The 18,602-nt window shown below is 50.5% G+C and overlaps 1 protein-coding gene across 2 annotated transcripts in view; it reads left to right on the forward strand.

Moving 5' to 3' along the window:
- Positions 1–7,907, forward strand: part of VWC2L (von Willebrand factor C domain containing 2 like) — a 45,726-nt gene extending 37,819 nt beyond the window's left edge. For both annotated transcript variants that reach the window (XM_038143350.1, XM_038143352.1), the window contains one exon: positions 5,856–7,907. In XM_038143350.1, coding sequence (XP_037999278.1) covers positions 5,856–6,004 — 149 coding nt within the window. In that variant the 3' untranslated portion in view covers positions 6,005–7,907. The remainder of the gene's footprint in view (positions 1–5,855) is intronic.
- The last annotated feature ends 10,695 nt before the right edge of the window (positions 7,908–18,602 follow it).

An 18,602-nucleotide genomic window follows, 5' to 3' on the forward strand; every position in this document is an offset into this window, starting at 1 on the left:
AGATGCAGGCACAGGCAATTTCTTGCCTCTGTGACAGAGCCTGGGGATTCTGCTGTGTTTTTCCTTTTTTCTGTTGGAGATCCACGAGCATCCTTGTGTGGATTCCAAGTCATCCTCATTTGGTCCCTGTTTTGCAAGGGATTGTTTCAGCACCAGACACCAGAGCTGGAGACTGCGTGGCTTGTGGTGCGGGATGCTCATTGTGAAGCCTGGGAGAGGCCTGTTTTGTAGAGACATGCAGAGGAAAATCTGCCTTCCCACTGGGAAGAGACTTGGCCATGCTCAGTAGAAACACCTCCCCCAGGCCAGAACACACTGCCAACAGCAAACCCCCATGCCCAATTGTGTTCGTGGTCGAGCTCCAAAAGCAAAGTCATCGAGCCTCATTCAGCTGAACGAGCGTCCAGGGGGATGTTCCAGGATGTATCCATTCCTAAACATTGTCAGGAAACACTACAGTTTTCCACTTATCCCTTGCAACTTCAATTGTGGGGCACACCACTTGGGAGCCTGAGGGATGGCTGCTGAATTGAGCTGCAACTTAGCAGCTGTCTTAACTAGGCAGATAAGCGTAGCCATCAGCACCTCTCTCCTTGATGGAATCCATCGACTGAATAAGTTAAATTCTCCTGGAGTCAGCTTTAGTATTTCCTAAAGGGATGGGGAGGCTCTCAAAGTGGCAGGAGACATATTTTACTGAGGGGAAGCTAGCACTCTTGCTGGAATCAGAGGCTGCACAACAAGAAGCTCTGGTGGAGATGATGAGCTTTGTCTGGGGCAAGATGCTATTCAGGGCACATCTGAATATCACAGTTGGCCTGAAGTGATCCGTGCTTGCTGTTTGATTAACATTTGATTTCCTTTTATTGCTTCTCTGCGCACACAAAGCCGAATTCAGAGCTGCTGAAAGCCACGGGCAGAGCTGCTGAGTTCAGTAAAACCCATCTGAGGGGTCACAGGGAGCTGGGGGGACGTTGCTGTTCTGCACCGAGTGGCTCCAAGGCATCAGCTCGTGGTGTTGGAGAGAGCCTGGCCCCTGAATTCCCTCTGGAGCAGGGGTGCAGTGGAGCATGGTCATCACCCCAGTACCCGATCTTCAGCAGATGGTAGCAGAACTTTCCATCATTCTCCCCAAACAACAAACCAAATATGATTTTTTTTTTTTACATCTCTCCCATCAAACCAGCATCTGAATGTCCCTAATACATCTCCATAAAAATCTTCACAGCTGTTCTAGCAAAGCCTGGAGTGCTGCTGGCTTTTATGAGTATTAACTACGTTAAGCAAACCAAATCTCACCATTACACTGTCTATGGGAGCAGCAAACTTCTCCCATCAGTCTCCCTGAGCAAGGAAAAGGGTGATTAGTGTCCTGGTATCACCACAGTCGTGGTTTAAGATGCTTTTACCAAGAGCAGGACAAGAGCCCTTGCCCAAAGCAGCTTCTTGTTCCTGCTGCTGTTATCATAAGTAACCTGATGTGCTTGACATGTCATCAAATATTTCTGAGCAGCGTCCTCCTCTGAATGATAATGAAAAACCCCATCGTGCTGTTCTGTGTCGTTCTTCGGGGGTTTGTTCTGGCATTGATTTGGCACACCTTGGTCTCATCCAGTTCCTCCAAGCAGTCACAGTGGGAATAGCTCAGGCCAGTCCTCAGCGGCGCTGGGTTGGGGCCCTGAGCTTTTGAAATGTTGGGAGGGAAAAAGAATATTAGAGAATTAAAACAGTCTGTTGAGCTCTGCTGCACAGAAACAAACAAACAAACAAACAAACAGGACTTGATTTCTTGCTGTGGGCTCTGGTCGTGGCTTTAAGGGCTGCAGCCCCTGCAAGGCACATGGCACATGGCACAGCCATGCAGATCCCCAGGTGCTGGAGGTTATCTCCACCAGGAGCTGCCAGCTCTATAAATCCCAAAGTTGCTGGAAAACTCCCTGGTGACTTATGCTCCTGCCAAACAGCATTTTCTGTGCCGTGGCACATTTCCACCTGAATTCCAGCAGTGCAGGGTCCCTCCCTGAGTGCCTCTTTCTCGTGCCTTCACCACGGGTGCACGCTCGCTGCATCCCAGTTTGGACAAACAGGATCCAGTTTTCCGTGTGAAGGTGGGAGAAGTTTAAATGGGGGAGAAGGAAAAAGCAGAGGGAGAGAGGCTGGCTGCTAGTGATTGTGCTTGAAAACTGGATTTCAGGCAGTGGGAATTGAAGCTGAATTATCACACATGCAGTGCGGAAATTTTGCCTTCTGTTAGAAATCCGTGTTTCTGTAGGGATGGGGGATAGCAGTGGCAGGGAGAGGATGCAATAAAGCTCTGTCCAGCTCGCTGTGGTGAGCAAAAGAAACCATTTCACTCAGGCAGTGCAGAGGGGGCTATTTCGAGAGTGCTGGGAAAGAAAAGGCCCAGAGCAGTGGCACTGCTGGCCCAAATTAAAAGTACCACAGTCAGTCAGGAGAGAGGCAGAACATCCCACAGGAGGGCAGATGTCAGCAGAGCCCTGGGTCATGTTTTCCTCCATTCTGCTAAAAGCCAAGAGGAAAGAAAACAAACCCAATTGCTGTCATTTTTCCCTCAGTTCAGCCTCTGACTGCAGCTCCCTGGGCAGCCCAGGGATGCTGCTGCAGCGAGGGCTGGTTTGGCAGTCCCTGGGATTTACCCACCGGAGCTGTCATTTCTGCCCTTTGCCTCACCCAGCCCCTTTGGGGCAGGGGCAGTGTCCCAAGGATTTTCTGTTAGACACAGAGATGCTTGCCAGGTCCTTCCAGCCTCGACCAGGGATCAGAGGGGCAGATCATTACTGTTTAATTACAGAGGGGCAGATCATTAGTGTTTAATTACGGATTTGCAGAGTTTCCCCATGTCCTTGGCTGGGACAGGGATGTTGCTGTGCTGCTGTCCCCAGAATAAGGGATCCCCTCTCCGGTGGGGACCTCAGAGGTGCAAGTGATGTTGTTAGGACATCCCCCTCATCCATCTCCTCCTCTTTCCTCCGGTGTCTGCTTTCTGCTCCTCCCTGTCCTGGGGCATTAGATGAATGGCATTTATTAATTATTTTATTTCTATATGATCTGCTGGGGAAGCTCAGCAGGGAGAAAAGAACTGGGGCTGCTGGGAGGAGAAAGGGCAGCCAAGGAATGGACAGGTGAGCAGGATGAAGGAAAAATAACCTTTTCCCAGTCGGCAGCACCCCATCAGCCAGTCCCAATGCCATCACCCTTGGCTCACCATGATCCCTGCACCACTGAGGTGCCAAAGTCCCATGAGGGAGGTGTTGGGTCCCCAAAGCTGACTCACCCGAGTGAGCAAACCTGCAGGCTCCCTCAGTGCCAGCCTCCCATCTGTTCCCAGCCCCGGGAACGGGCTGGCAGTGCTGTAAATGCAGACAAAGCTGTGTCTGGAGACGTGTGTGGGTGTGGGGGCAGCACTGGCCTCTTAAATGAGTTGCTTAACAGGCAAGACAACAAGAGGGAAGATGATCTTCCCCTTTCCTTGCCACCCTAATCTCCAGAGGAAGCTTTTTTGTCCATATTACAATGAAAAGGAGGGGTTTTTTGCTGTGGGAGTGCAGAGCAGGCTGCTGTGTGGAGGCTGCCCACCCTGGGCATCCCAGACACCGACAGGCAGTCGGAGCATGCCACTAATGTGCCACTCCAGCCATTTATTCCAACTTCAGATGCAGCTAGCTGCAGTTACTGGAATTTTCATGGCATTTGAACCCTGGACATTTAAGAGCAGCAAGTGACCTGACAGCGACGCCCTCGCAGGGCGATGACACACCCCCACCCACTGGGCTGCAGGGAATGGAGAATTCATTCAACCAGAGGTGATGAGCACAGCCAGTGGCACAGCCAGCACAGGGACTCAGAGGCTCTGGGAAAGTGTGACAACTTCCGTGGGTTCCCAGAGACATACCACAGTTGGAATCACAGCCTTTCCAACCAGGATGGTGTCTTCCAGACAGACATCAATTTGGGAAATCTTCAGCTCCTGACCCAAACAGGTCATGAGTGCTTTAACCTCATGCCTGCAAGGAAAAACACAGGTACCATGTGTGCATATGTGGAGTTTGGCTGTCCTGTTCATGATCCTGGCTGGCAGCTCTTTGCAGTTTGTAATGGCTGAGGTTGGAGGGGCTCTTTGGAGCTTGTCCAGCTTAAGGCCCAGCTCACAGCAGCCTTAAAACATCCCCACTCCCAGGGCTTGCTCCACTGCCAGCAGCCCCGTGTCACCTGGCTCAGTGCAATCTCCTTGTTTGGAGTTAAAGCTTCCTCCTGGAATCCTGATGGAATTCACATGCTGGCCCGGCCAAGGAGGAGGCAGCATGGAGCAGCACAGACCTTCCCAGTGCCACAGCCTGCCTTCCCAGGCCCGGCCCATGAAGAAGCAGCAGCCCTGGGGTACCCCTGTCACCCCAAATTCTGTACAGGAGCAATCCCAGGCATCTTTCTCTGGCCATTCTGTCGTGGCCTGATAAGGATGGATGTGAAATGCTGCTGTAGAGCCATGTTTCAAGGGGCCTTTAATGAAGGCAGGAGGGTGTTGAAAGACAAGGAACACTCAGGCACCCTGAACTGTCTGGTTAAGGCCAGCCCTGCCAGACCCATGGCCTGTTCAACACAGGGTCCTGAGGAGCACCTTACTGAAGGCAGGGCACTCATCAATAGCTCTCTGAGACTGTAAAACGTGGCACCCTGGCACGGTGGCTACAGCTCAGCCTGTTACCAGCCTTGTAAGGGACCCTGTTTCCCTCTCCCAGCCTTAAGCCTAAGCCTTAAGGAACAGCTTGCCTGTAGTTCCATGTCTGTACACGCTCTCACCTTTGGAATGCACCTCATGCACTGGAGGCACAGATTAAAACTGGTGGCCAGTCAAGGGGTGACATTTCAGAGCAGCGCTCGGGCCACAAAACGCTTTCCAAATGCCTTTCTGCTTCCCCCGTGCCACCAGTGTGACTGCCTGGAATTTTTTGTGTGTGCTGCTGGCTCTGACATTAATTCCTAGCACTAAGTGGTGGAGGAGTAAGAGGGGAAGAGGAGAGAGCTTGCAGACAACAGTGGATATTTGTGGGGCTTTAAAGAGGAGGAGAAAAGGGTTTAAGATTCCTTCCTACCCAACTATCCTGTGACTGGGAAATAAGATCCTTGTGGACTTGCTGGTCAGCTTCGATATTGTGTAATAAAGAAACAAAAAAAACCAAAAACAAAAACAAAAAACCCAAAACAATAATAAGCAGATTAAAGGAATTACCCTTGAGGAGAATAACCAAGATTTTATCAGAAAGCTAATTTGAGAGGTGATGCAAGAAATAATTTTTGGTTAATAGCTCCAAGCTGCTGGAGGTCCTTGGGGTTACCTGGTGTTGGAGCATGGCTGCCAATGGCCCTAGGGAATGGACTGGCTCTGGTCCCTGCAGCTCCCTGCAGCCTTTCCAGACTGGAGCAGTGAAGGCTGGGCTGTGTCCTCATGCTTGTCCTCAGGGTCTTGTCCATCCTGCAGCCAAAATTTAAGGAGAAAGAGGTACTAAATTAGTGGTCAGCCAAGTAGAAAAAGCTGAGTGCCAATGCCATTTGTTCTAGGGGCTGGGTGCAGAAACAGAGAGGAAAGTTTCAAGGCCTTTATTTTCCCCTTTAGTGCCTGAGGGCAACCAAAAAATGAGAGAAGGGATCACTGTGGGTCCAGGGCTGGGCACTGAGCACGGTGGGGGCATTGCTGCAGATAGCAGCAGTGCTGGTGGCATGGCCAGAGCACAGCAAGGGGCTGGCTCTGGGTCCCTGCCTGTCCCAGGCTTAGGGCAGAGAGCTGCCCCCAGTCCAAGCACGGAGTATTTATCCTGTTACCCGCCGTGTTTCCGCAGGTCCCAACTGCTTCGCGGGCACCACCATCATTCCCGCGGGCATCGAGGTGAAGGTGGACGACTGCAACATCTGCCACTGCCACAACGGGGACTGGTGGAAGCCAGCACAGTGCTCCAAGCGCGAGTGCCAGGGCAAGCAGGCTCTGTAGCAGCCCCCCGGCCGACAACCCGCTCACGGTGACGGCGATGATGGCGATGATGGCGACGAAGGAACGGCCTCGATGCTGCCCACGTGTCCGACCTCCTGCCAGCTGCAGCGGGGTCCCCAGCAAGCCCTGTGAGGGTGCCACGTGAGCAGAGCTCGGTCCCTGCAGGGCGGGGTGTCCCCGTGCCCCCTGCAGCTCCTGTCCCGCTGTGCGCGCTCTGTTCCCGGTGTCCAGGTGTCTGCTCTGCTGTGGAGTCACCGGTGCTCGCAGGGGAGGACAGCAGGAAAACAGCCCGCGCGCGTTCCTGGCCTGGAGATGCCTCCGAGGCACCCATGGATTCACTGCTCTCACCTTCTACAGTGTGGATCGTGGGGTTTTTCACAGTTATTTATTTGAAGGTTTTTTGCTATTGTGATTTTTTTTTTTAAGTCCCTTCCTAAGCTGGGATCATGGGGACAATACAGCTACGAGTGGAGCAATAGATGGAGCGTTTGTATTGTGTCTGTAAGCGCAGGTGGCACTGAGGACAGGAGGGAGGCAGAAATTGCAAGGGATGGGGGGTTTAAAAAAATCCCAACTGGAATGTAACCTGCAGCAGGACCGAGGCAGATGCACAGGTATAGACTGGACAGCCACGACACAAAGCTGTATCTGTGTTACACTTTCTCCACTGAGTGGGGACAATAAAGTCGAAGACACCTACACAGTCAGTGTGACCTTGATGGGAGCAGAGCCCACGGCAGCTGCATGGGCAGGCTGGGGCAGCCAACCAGAAGGTGCTCCATGAAAGCAACATCTCACCGGGCTTGTTCGTGTGCGATTCCTGGCTGGGGCGTCAGTGGTGGAGCAGAGGGAAGAGGGCCCCACCTGTCCCTGGTTCCTGGGCTGAGCGCTTGCTCACCTGCCTTGTCCCGTCCCGAGGCTGCTCTCACTGGAGCCAAGGGCAGTGTTTCATTGCCTTCAGTGACAGCAGGTCACAATTAAAATATGGGATCACCCCACTCTGGAGGTTTCCAGGAATGTCCCGCGGCTGTGGCAGCACTAAACTGGCTCAGCTGGCAGGTAAGACCCTGTGCTGCAGTGGGAGGGAGCTGCCCTGGCTCTCCCTGGGAGCATCCACGCTGCCGGGGACAAAGCAAGCCATGGTGCAGCAGGGCTGGGCTGGGCTCCTGTGAGGGCTGTCTCTGGAAAGAGCTGCTTTCTGTGCCTGCCTGCCAGGAGCACAGGTCCCCAGCAGCCAAGGGTCCCCATCAGCCTTTCCAGCACTGGAACCTCCTCCTTTCTCAGGCTGCGGCTCGCAGGCGATACTGTGAAAGAAAAGCCACCAACGTCATCTCCCTGCCTGCCTGGCCAGGCGAGCACAGGGGCTCTGGCCTTTCCCATCTCTGTCCACGCTTGGCTCCCTGCTTTTTGCCCAGTGCCATGGGGGTGGTGGTGCTCATCTTGTTCAGAGTTCAGGCTCCAGTCCAGCACCCGCTCTCGACAGTGACGGCAGCAGATCCTCCCCACAGCATCCTCACGAAGCAGATCAGCACATCAGGCTCACTTTATACACACTAATGCCTTTATACTTTCATTTCTTCCCCATTTTGGTGTTTTCCTGGAGGGCAGGGGTGGGAGGAGCACTCAGCACAGCAGCTGCTGTCCTGTGGCTGAGCACTGGCTCCCTGCAGGCCGAGCTGGTACATTCGAGCTGTCATCGCCACATTTCTTTGTAAGCTGTTGCCTGTCAATGACTCTCCAGTTACAAAACTTCAAACAATAGTGTGCCTGAAACTAGTGAGAAAAAAAAAAATCTGTACAAATGGGAGGGAGGGGTCCTAGAAACAATATTTGATGTGTAAAAGACTATATTATTAAAAAAAATTATTTTGTTAAATATAAAGTGTGTGAACCAGCAAAAAAACCCCAAAATTATATATTTGTGGTGTATTTTACTCTACTGATCATCAGCCCCTCAAGCTCCCAATTCCCCATCTCATCCCTTGCTGCAGTTCCTGTCTCCTCACAGTGTTGGTGAGTGCAGCTGGGGTGGGAAGAGCAGGTGGGAGCCTGGAAGTAGCCATGAGAATCCCCTGGCTGGGATGGGTTGCTCAGGGAGTGTCTCAGCAGTAACTCACTGGTTTTGCTTTGCCAAACCAGGATTCCCATTTGTGGAGCTGCCATGGACCAACACGGCTCCCAGGCTCTCACTTCAACCTCCATCTGCTGATTTATTACTTTTCCTGGTGCCATTTTATATTTGATGCCATTTCCTGAGCACGGAAATTTGCTTTCAGTTCACAAACTCCTTTTGGTACCTCCAGATGCATCATTATTTACACTGATTAGTAGTTACTCTAATTAATTACAGCTTAATTACTGTAGTTAATGTTTGTACAGTGCTTGGAACAAGTACAGCACTATACGTGCCACATATTATTATTTTTCCTCGTTATTAATTAAGCACCATCTCCATTCCATGCTGTGCTACTTCATTATTTCCCAAGGAGTCACAGTAGCACCCTTATTCCCACCCAGGAGTACTTCTGTCCCAGCTGCCAGCGGGATGCTGCAGGGCTGGAGTGGCACGGGCAGAGCAGGGGGATTGCTAAGGAACTTGGGAATGCTCAGGATTTCGCCCTTCACTCTTGCACAGCACGGTGGGAAAAAAATGGGAAGAAGCAGCAGGTGGAGGGGGACCCCAAGGACCCCACGCAGGGAGCAGGAGCATGCTCTGGGTCACGTGAGGGAAAGGCCTGCAGATCCCACTGCGGATGTGTCTGCAAGGCCTCAGTGGCTCAGACTGTAGAAGGGAAACTGAATCCCCCAAATCCAGCGGCGTCAGACAGTCCCACTGAGGGATCCCACAGCCCTGGGACCACAGGGAGAAGTGAAGGGCACTGCTCATTTCCTAGGAAACCTTCCAGTGTTTATGTGGAAGAGCTGCCAGTCACAGGTGGGCAGTGTCTGCACAGCGCTGGGGGTGCCAGTAGCCCCAAAAACCATTGCCACCACTCTGCTTCCCATCAGCCTCTCTCAGGCCAGGGTGGAACCAGAACTGAGTTGCCTGTCTCAGGCACTCTCCAGATACACCACAGAATGTCATCCTCATCCCAATCTCCTTCCTTTTTTTTTTTTTTTTTAATGTTGTAGTTCATTTCTTTCTTTAATTAATCACAGCTCTGGGCCAGCCAGACCCATTAACCACTCTTCTCATTTAGACCTTTCAGAGATGCAGTTGCAGATGCAATTTAATTTGTTGACCCGTGATCGATAGCAATTAATACCATCTCTTTAATCTTGTTGAAAGGTTCATCTCGGGCTTCCAGAGGCTGCCAGCTGAAGGGAAAGGTGCCTGGTACATATGTTATCAGCTGGGAGAGCACAACCTCCCCCGTGGGCACCGTCCTTCCCGTGCCCCCAGGCTGACACTCTTGAAAATACATCGGGTGTTTGTGGGAGATGGAGGAGACGAGGTGGATAAAGGTGAGGGAAGGTGCCGAGGGGTGAAGAAGAGCAGAGGGCTTGGCGGGGCAGAAAGTAGGGGAAGGTAGAGCTGATGGGCTGGAAAAATGAGGGGAGATAGAAATGGTACAGCCCAGCAGATGTGGCTGGAAAGGGAGCCTAAAGGACTCAAACTGGAGCAAAAGAGCAGGTCAGAGAGTGGACAGCTCAGAGGCAGCACCTTCAGCAGGAGCAACAGTGAATTTTCCAGGAGAAACAAACCCAGAGTCAGGGAAAGTCCCTCATCAGGGTTCTTACACCCAAACCTCGCTGATGGGATGCCATTTTTGCCCCCCACATGCAGCAGCTGTGTACAGCTCCCTCCTCCTTCTCCTAGCAGCGGGAAAGCCCATCCCAGGAGCATCACCTTTCCCTGTCCTCATTAATATGCCATTAGTCAAGATTGTTTTATAATTACAGAATTATTTCCTGCACACCCCAGGGGGAATGACTCAGCTCCGGAGCACAGCAGGGCCATGTCTTTCTCCCCCAGGAAGCTGCAAAGCACGCTCCAAACCAGGCTGAGCCGGGGAAAATCCCCAACTTCGGGTACCCTCCATCCTCCCAGGGCTCCTGAGGCAGCAGCACACAATGGCTGCAGTGGCACACAGTGAGCTGAGTGCCCTGGTGACCATCCCCTGGGTAACAGATCCACTGCAGCAACCCCTGTCCAGCCACAGCTCTGCTAGAGGTAACAGCAGAGAGCAAATGCCAGGATTCCAGCACAGCAAGAGCAATCAAGTGTTTCTCTTTGGTAGTTGTTAAAGGGGAAAGAGGGCCCGTGTGGATACAGGGCAAATGAATGCCCTTTACACAGCAAAAGGACTTGGGTTTGCAACAGCAAGTCAATAGAGAAAATGAAAAATTCATCAAGAATCCACCTTCCTTGTGGTGTGGAAGCTTAGCTTTTAAAACACAGGGGATGGAAGGCACGGAAAGGAATTGCCTGTATTTATATATTTAGGATCATAGAATGGTTTGGGTTGGATCCTTTCAAGGGCCATCTAATACACCACATGGATTTATTTGTATTTGCAGATAGACTACCTTTTTTTTTTTTTTTAAGAGAAAGTATCTTTTTACCATGACCAAGTGCAGTACTTCAAAGAGCTCTGCTCTCAGAAGATGCCAGCTCATGCTCCCACTCAGCCCCACACAGACAAAGGGATAATCAAGCACTAGGAAATTGGAAGGCAAGACAGAACCCAACACAAAAGCTAAGCCAGGCTCCTTTGGGATGGCACAGGAGGAGGTGGTGCCCCTGCCAGCACTGACTGGTGTCATCCCTGGGGGCAGGTGACGGCTGCACCCATCTGCAGAGCTGGCCTCATCTTCTGGGCAGGCCATCCATGGCTGGGTCTTACCTGTGGCTGCTCAAGACAGACAAACCTCTCCTTTCTCAGAGCTCATGTCCTCTGACTGTGCTGGCTCCCCTGGGGCCACCGTTTCATAGAATCAGGGAATGGTGTGGGTTGGAAGGGACCTCAGGAATCATCCCATCCCACCCCCTGCCATGAGCAGGGACACCTTCCACTATCCCAGGCTGCTCCAATACCTGACCAACCTGGCCTTGGGCACTTCCAGGGATCCAGGGGCAGCCACAGCTGCTCTGGGCACCCTGTGCCAGGGCATTACACCCTCACAGAGAAGAGATATCTGCATTTAATAATTAATTATTTCAATTAGTTATCTGCATCCCTGTGAGCTGGGAGCTGATATTTTCTTGGCTGATTATTTCTTTTTTGTGGGCTTCCCACAAAAGAAGGCAAGGGCCTGGGTATGGCAGCACCAAGTGATGCTCTCTGAGAGTTTCAGGGCATCCTTCCCAATCCTCAGCTCACGGAGCAGCCCTGGAGCTGGACCTGTGCCTGACCTTTTCTGCACACCACCCCATGCTGGTGGCCCAAGCAACCAAGTGAAAGGAGCCTTCCTGATGCTGGCACCAGACACAGGAGATGGTGATCAGGGGAAAGGGGGAGAGAGGCAGAGCAAGTGTGAGCTATGAGACTTGTTTCAGTGGGACAAAGCAGGGTTTCAGTAATAATTAATGCGTCTATTAAAGATCCTCATTTAGACTGTAAGGCATCTGGCACTGGGAAGGACACAGTGAAGGTACTTTTGGTCATTAAACACACACAATGTTCCATGCTGCTTGTCTTGTCAGGGATAACCCACGAAAGCTTGAAGAGAAACCACCAGCCCGTTCTCCCTCCCAGTTTGCACAGGGATTATCCTGTTACCAATATGGATTGTCTCTTCAGGGATTCCAGTGGTGCCTTGGCTCTGCGTTTGGAGAAACAGCCAAATCCAAGCCTATGGAGCGTGGGAAAAAAAAAATCTTGTGAACCTGGAAGGCAAAACTCCAAGGAAACAGGTGAAGAAGGGGCTCACCAGACTTTAAATTGTCCTTCCAAACAATGTGTGATGATCACAGACTCACAGAATAGTTTGGGTCGGAAGGGCCTTAAAGTCCACTTAATCCAACCCCCTGCAACGAGCAGGGTCACCTTCCATTAGCCCAAGTCGCTCACAGCTCCATCCAAGCTGGCCTTGAATGTTTCCAGGGACGGGGCAGCCACCACCTCTGGACAGCCTGTGCCAGGGCCTGACCACCCTCACTGCAGAAACCACCTTCCTTACATCCAGTACGAACTGCCCCTCTCCAGTGCCAAACCATCACTCCTTGCGCAGCAGGCTGAGGTGATGAGGGGACCCTGAAGACAGGAGCATCCCACCAGCAGCAGGCTCTGTCTTTTGCAGCCTCAGGTCCTGCCCGGAGGACTGTGGGGAAGGCTGCAATAAAGCCAGGGTGAGGAGTTCAGCTGCTGTGCTGAGAAGTGTGGCCTGGAGTGTTTGTACCGTCCCCAACACTGCCACCAAGGTCTTGGCTGATAAACATCAGTTTGCTTTCAGAGACAGGGAGCAATGGTCACTGCTCTTTTCATTTCTTACCTGACTTGGAGGATGCACCCTCTGCCTTGCCCAAACAGTTCTCTGCACTTCCTAGGGCCCGACTCTCTTCCTACAATTTGGCCATGTTTGCCTTTTCTCTTTTTTTTTTTTTTTCCAAAGGACAAAAGCTTTGGGAAAGGGAAGAGATAAAAATGTGAGGAACTTGCTCTCCTGCAAATAATCCACTCCCATACACGCTGAAAGGCTCGTTTTGCAGTCCATTAAGCTCAAGTTAATGCAGGTAGAGCATGTCTGGCATCGAGAGGATGGTAAAGGTTCTGGGGTTTAATTTTCCTCAGATGGAAAATCCTATACGTTGCTGGCTGCTGCGGGCACTTCAGCAGCACAGCAAACAGGCCCCGCAGGAAGCATGAGGCCAAGGTTAAAGCACTTCTAAGTCAAGATACTGCGATACCCAAAGAAGCAATTTCCCATTGTACTGCGAATCTTCCGGCACTTTATTGGCACCAATAGGAGCTGCCAGCCAAAGGGGTGTGCGGGGACCCATTGCAGCTGCAGATGGCTTTACATTTCCCCTAACTTCCCTGGATTCAAGGTTATCCTCCTGGCTGGCCACGGGCCTGAGCACTTGGGCTAATTGCACGTCCAAACAAACAGCACCGCCCCTCCCTGCCCCACAGCAGGAATGGAGACGTGCCTGGACAATAAAGTGTGTTCGTTATCCTGCTGGGAAGCTCCATGGGATGTTTAAGCCTTCCTAAAACACATTCCAAATCCCACTGCTTTTGTCAGCAGCGTGGAAAACATTAAATGGAAAGAGGAGCAGGTGCCTCAGGCAAGGGAGCAGGGGGAAGGGAAAGCCAATCCCTAAAATCATGGCACAAGTGCCATCAGACCATGAGGGCTCCCTGCCTGCTCCTCTTGGGTGCTTCTAAGAAGATCCAAAGTTGGTCTCCATCCAGCTGGAGCATGGACACCAAATCACCTTTTGCAGCCCCACCTCTCTGCATCCTTCTGGATTTAAGAAAGTGGATCCCAAACCAAAGCAATAATTTCCTAGGCCAAAACTCCCCCAGTGTTCGTAGGCTACCCATGAGTGTGATGTCTTCTGGCAGAAATACAGGAATTTTCCTCTGTGAAGTCATGTTAAGAGCAGAAATAAGAAATTCCCAGATAGGAGACAAGATCCCGCAGGCTAGGTCAGCATAGGAATAGAAGTTTAGCTGGATGCACACCTGAATTCCTGACCACTGAAGCATCCTCTAAAGGAGTTACCCCAGCAAGGGAAGTGTCACTGCCCAGGCCTGGCCTGCTGCACCTCTAACCTTGGGCAGGGCACAGAGAGGCTTTGAGAAATCCACCCACATCCACCACAGACTTGTTCTGACGTTTTGTCAGGCACGCTCTTCGAGTAGGGTTACCCAGCCATGGCATTTGGCCCTAAATTTGAGACTAAAACCACTCTTTTGAGAAGAGGAACACTCGTAGAACACAACATATAGCAAAGATTCTGCTACCTCCATGTGCAGGGGCCACCAGTGCTGGAGGGAAGCCTTGAAGCCAAAGCCTTTCTGCTACCTTTGAAGAGAAAAGAGAAACCAAGCAGGTTAGAAAACGTGAAAAGAAAGAAACATGAAAACAGCTGAGCCACATTCCCTTCAAACAAACAGAAATTTGGACCAGAACCTGCTCCTGGAGAACCTGCTCCTGGAGAAGATGCAGGGGTAAAAACTGGCCTCATGAGGAGATGGTACATCCAGCACCAACAGGAGCAGGAATCTCTCCCCATTCCCAAGACATGATCTTAAAAGCTCCATTCCCCACAGGTAATTATTCCCATGACAAGAGGCCAGTCCATCAGATTTTCTCATATCTATTTGGTGATAAATGTATCTTAATCCACTGCCAGGTCATCTGCATCACCTCTCAAACCCTGGAAACCTGTGCCTTTGGCAGGCAGGAGTGACCCTGGTACTTTTGCAGGCGTTGCTTGGATGCACTGAGTAATACCAAAGTGCCAAAGGCTGGAAATGCAATATTGGGATAGGTCATGCCAAAACCCAGGACGATTTAGTGCCATTAGATTAGTGCACAGACTACAACTCCTAAAGAGCAGCAGCTGATATGAAAGTGATGCAACTATCAATGCAACCTACAATGAGTTTTATTCTTGCTGGTTTTTATTAAGCAATTTTTCAGCCTTGCCCTGCTGTGGAAATGCCGTGCAATAAAGGGCTCACCTGTAAAACAAGAGCTTTGCGGCCCGGCCTGAAATAGATAATTTGCAACGACAACAAGTGCTATGAATAAAGTTGGGGGCTAGGAAATTGCAGGGAGCTGTGTTTCCTATCACTGCAAGAGAGCTAACTTTGGGGAGGAAAATGAAATGTTAACCAAAAAGCCATTTCCAAGAGAACCTGTGTACATCATCAAACTAATAAAAGTTACGTGCAGTCATGTAACAGAAGGAAAGTCTTCCTTCTCCTGGTCACAAATCATTCTAACCCCATTTCTTCGTGTTCTCAGGCTCAGAACACAATTGCAGGCTTCTGTCAGCTTTGTTGGTGAATTTATGCAGCTCTTTACTGCTCACCTCTTTCTCATCTTGATCTTTTTCATTAGTGAATCACGGAAGCATTAATTAACTTTTAAGAGGCAGACAGCAGGTTTGTTTTTTCTTCTGTGTATCACTGAATCAAAGGTGGGCCTGAGTTATAAGTTCAGTTATAAGTGGAAATCCAGGAATGGAGAACAGCTACAATTCCAGGTTGTGCTTTATCCAGCAGGAAACATTTTTAATATAAAATTTTACCTGAAAAGAAGGGACCTAAAGAAGCATCCATGGCCAGATGAGGCCCAGCCTTTACCAGCTCTCCTGCAGATGCTTCACAAGCTAATTTTCTGTGGAAAAGAAAACCTACTGCTGTGACTGAAGAGGAACACAGTGCTTTGGAAAACCTGACTGAAGGGATCAGGTTGCTGGCAGTCCTGGCAGCAAATGGAAAGGAAAATCTGGAGACGGGGGCTGCTCTTTGGTCTTGGTGATTGAGGAGTGGAAGAGCTCTGGTGTGGTCAGCCATGGTCCCGCACAGCTTCAGACTCTGGGAAATGGAATGGCCTGGCTTGGACATTAAAGCCCGTCTCATCCCACCCCCTGCCATGGGCAGGGACACCTTCCACCATCCCAGGCTGCTCCAAGCCCTGTCCAGCCTGGCCAGGAACACTTCCAGGGATTCAGGGGCAGCCACAGTTTCTGTGCAAAACCTGGAGGTGCCAGGGCCTCACCAGAGAAGAATTTCTCCCTGACTCTAATCTAAACCTGCCCTCAGTCAGTTTGAAGGCACCACCCCATGCCCTATCACCTGATGCCAGGAAATGGCTTGAGCAGAAGGAGTCGGAATGTTCAGGGTGAACAGCTGTATTTTATGGGTTCATATAAAAATCCCATTTATTATTATTGAAACAATAAACACTGTAGGCTCAGCACTTCTGAACGGTTTGTGTTGTTTCCGAGACTGACATCCGGAACTGAGATGGAGGAAACCAAAGCAGCTGAAGTACTTTGATGTGATTCAAAGGCTGGAGCCTGGGTGCCACAGGATCCTGACCTTGATGCCAGCCACCAGGATGTCAGAAAATGCACAATAACAGAACCACAGAACCATTTTGGTTGGAAAGGACCTCTGAGACCACCGAGCCCAACCTGTGACCCATCCCTAAAAACAGTGGAGAGCTCCTTCAGGTGGAACAGACCTCTGCCTCCTCACCAGGCAAACCCTTCGATGGGCCCTGCTGAGGCACAAATCACTGTGTATGTGCCACCTTTTAAATGAAATGCTACTGCAATCACAGATCTCAAGTGTCCCCTGAAGGCACGCCGTTCGATATTTATAATCACTTAATAAACACATGAGAAATGGCACAGTACAGCCCTACATAATCTGTGTGCAATGATCCTTGGTGACAAAGTTTAAGTGACCAAATCCTTTTCCAGGTCTAATGATATTTTGCTCTAGTAAGCCAGTGATATATCTCATATGGCAAAAATAAAGCACTCATGCATAAAATTAATACAGTAAGCTCTGAAGTCATAAAGCTTTCAGTCTGTGATATATGAGATGAGAAAATGACCAACATGTAATTCAAGTTCTCCCAGCACCTTATTCCAGCAGGGTGTAGGGTCACCTGGGCATTGCATGATCAATCCAGGCTGTTCCAGAAGTATATGGATTGTTAACCACCCAGTTCAGGGAGCCATCTGCGGCATGGGCATAAAATGCCCTGAGAGGACACAGGTGGCAGGTTCTCCTCATGGAGGTCAGATGTTTCTGTTCTTTCCAAACCTGCATGAGGAAACTTCCAACGAATTCCTTCCATCCATTTTGTTCCTCTCATTCCTTTCAGAAGGGCTCATGATGTGACAAAAGCTGTTTGGTCCAAGTCTACCTGCTCAGCTAGCTGGGCCTCTTCCTAGGCAAGCATCCCAATCAAACAGCACAAACACAATTCCCACACTGGCCTCCAATAAAATTGGGAACAATCTCCTAGAAGTTCTCAAAAAGTATGAAAGCAATGGAAACACAGACCAGCCATCCCAGGACAGCGGCAGACTGGCTGCTGGCCGTCTCTGAGGGGCTGGACCACAGTTCTGGGCTTGTGTGCTCTGGCAGACTCCTCCCTCACAAATTGCACAGGCCTCCAGGAGCTCCTGCAGGGTGTCCTGGTCTGTCCCAGTGGGAAGTGCTGTCCAGGGAAACTTCCCCAATCACCTTGAGAACGTGAGGAGCCAGGCAGAAGGTGAGAGCGTGGGAGGAGAATCAGCCAGCAGCGCCATGAGTCTGCAGCACGAGGGAGGGCTGACAAAATGCACTGCCACTGCAAAGCCTGTTCCGTGCAGCACCTGGGGCTCAGCAGAGCAGGGCACACGGGTGCAAACACAAAACCCTCCTAAAGAGATCAAAGAATCACCAGAGAACTGTTTGGGTTGAAAGGGACCTTAAAGAGTGTCTTGTTCCACCCCCTGCCATGGGCAGGGACACCTTCCCCTATCCCAGGCTGCTCTAAGCTTCATGCAACCTGGCCTCAGACACTTCCAGGGATGGGGAATCCACAGCTCTCTGGGCAGCATAATTACACTCAGTAGTGACAAATATTGCAATTACCTCTGTGCAGGTGTGTTGCACACCTGACTGCAGTAACTCAGCCCTCTGTAAGAGCACAGACACTGCTCACTCTGACTGTGGGTACAGCACAGATCCCACACAAAGACATGCTTAGATTCCATCCTTCTGCAATCCAGCCCATGTTTCAACCAGAAAAATAATTATCCTTTGCATGTGAGACGATCAAAGTGATTAAAAAAATCAAACTCCAGCTCCTCAATCAGGAACGCTGCCAAGCTATCGAATCGATAGGTTGTTAGATACTTGAAGTATGGGATCATGTGAAAGCTATCAAATGATTTCTTTGTTAATAAACTGCTAGAGTAATTACCATTAGAATAGGAATGGAAAGATATGGATCAGAAACGGAACACTGTGAATGGTTTCTCATTAAGTGAAATTAAAGCCCGTGGGAACTTTTTTCTTTTCCTTTGGCCATGATTCTGCTGCGTTTGAACTCACACACCCGGACCTGCTCATGCATCCTACTTTGTGTGTCCCCATTTCACCAAAAAATCTTCGTGTCCCCGAGCCTTCAGTAGAGATATTTTTTTTTGGTCAGTGGCAAAGGGAGACAGGGAGTGGGGGCTGCAGTCAGTGCATCACAGGCTGTCTCTGCCACTCCATCCCGTGGGGGCTTCCAGCAGCTTCTCCTGCTCCCAAAACCTTGCTGTGCAATCCCAATACACACAGAGACAGGAGGCCTTACAGCACCAGCACCCAAATTACTGACTTTCCAAGGTCTGCTGTGCTAAAACGTAAGGTCTCAGTTAAAGCATGTGGCACGCTCCTCAAATCACAAACACATCAGGAGGCAAAACAAACAGCCAGCCCCTCTCCAGCCCTCCCACTTGCCACTTGGGATTGTTGGAGTAATAGATTTTTTTCCCTGAAACAGCTTGACCTTGTCTAAAATGCAGGTCAGAGAATGCAATGAGACACAGGGTTCAGCTTCACTGTAATTAGTGGGACAGAAATTGTCATGCTGGCTTCAGGGGGAAGAAGGAGAAAACCACTTGCTGCAGCTGGAGGAATAGTCT

This window comes from Motacilla alba, chromosome 7 (genome assembly GCF_015832195.1).
Source record: "Motacilla alba alba isolate MOTALB_02 chromosome 7, Motacilla_alba_V1.0_pri, whole genome shotgun sequence".
In the NCBI taxonomy this organism is placed as follows: domain Eukaryota; kingdom Metazoa; phylum Chordata; class Aves; order Passeriformes; family Motacillidae; genus Motacilla; species Motacilla alba.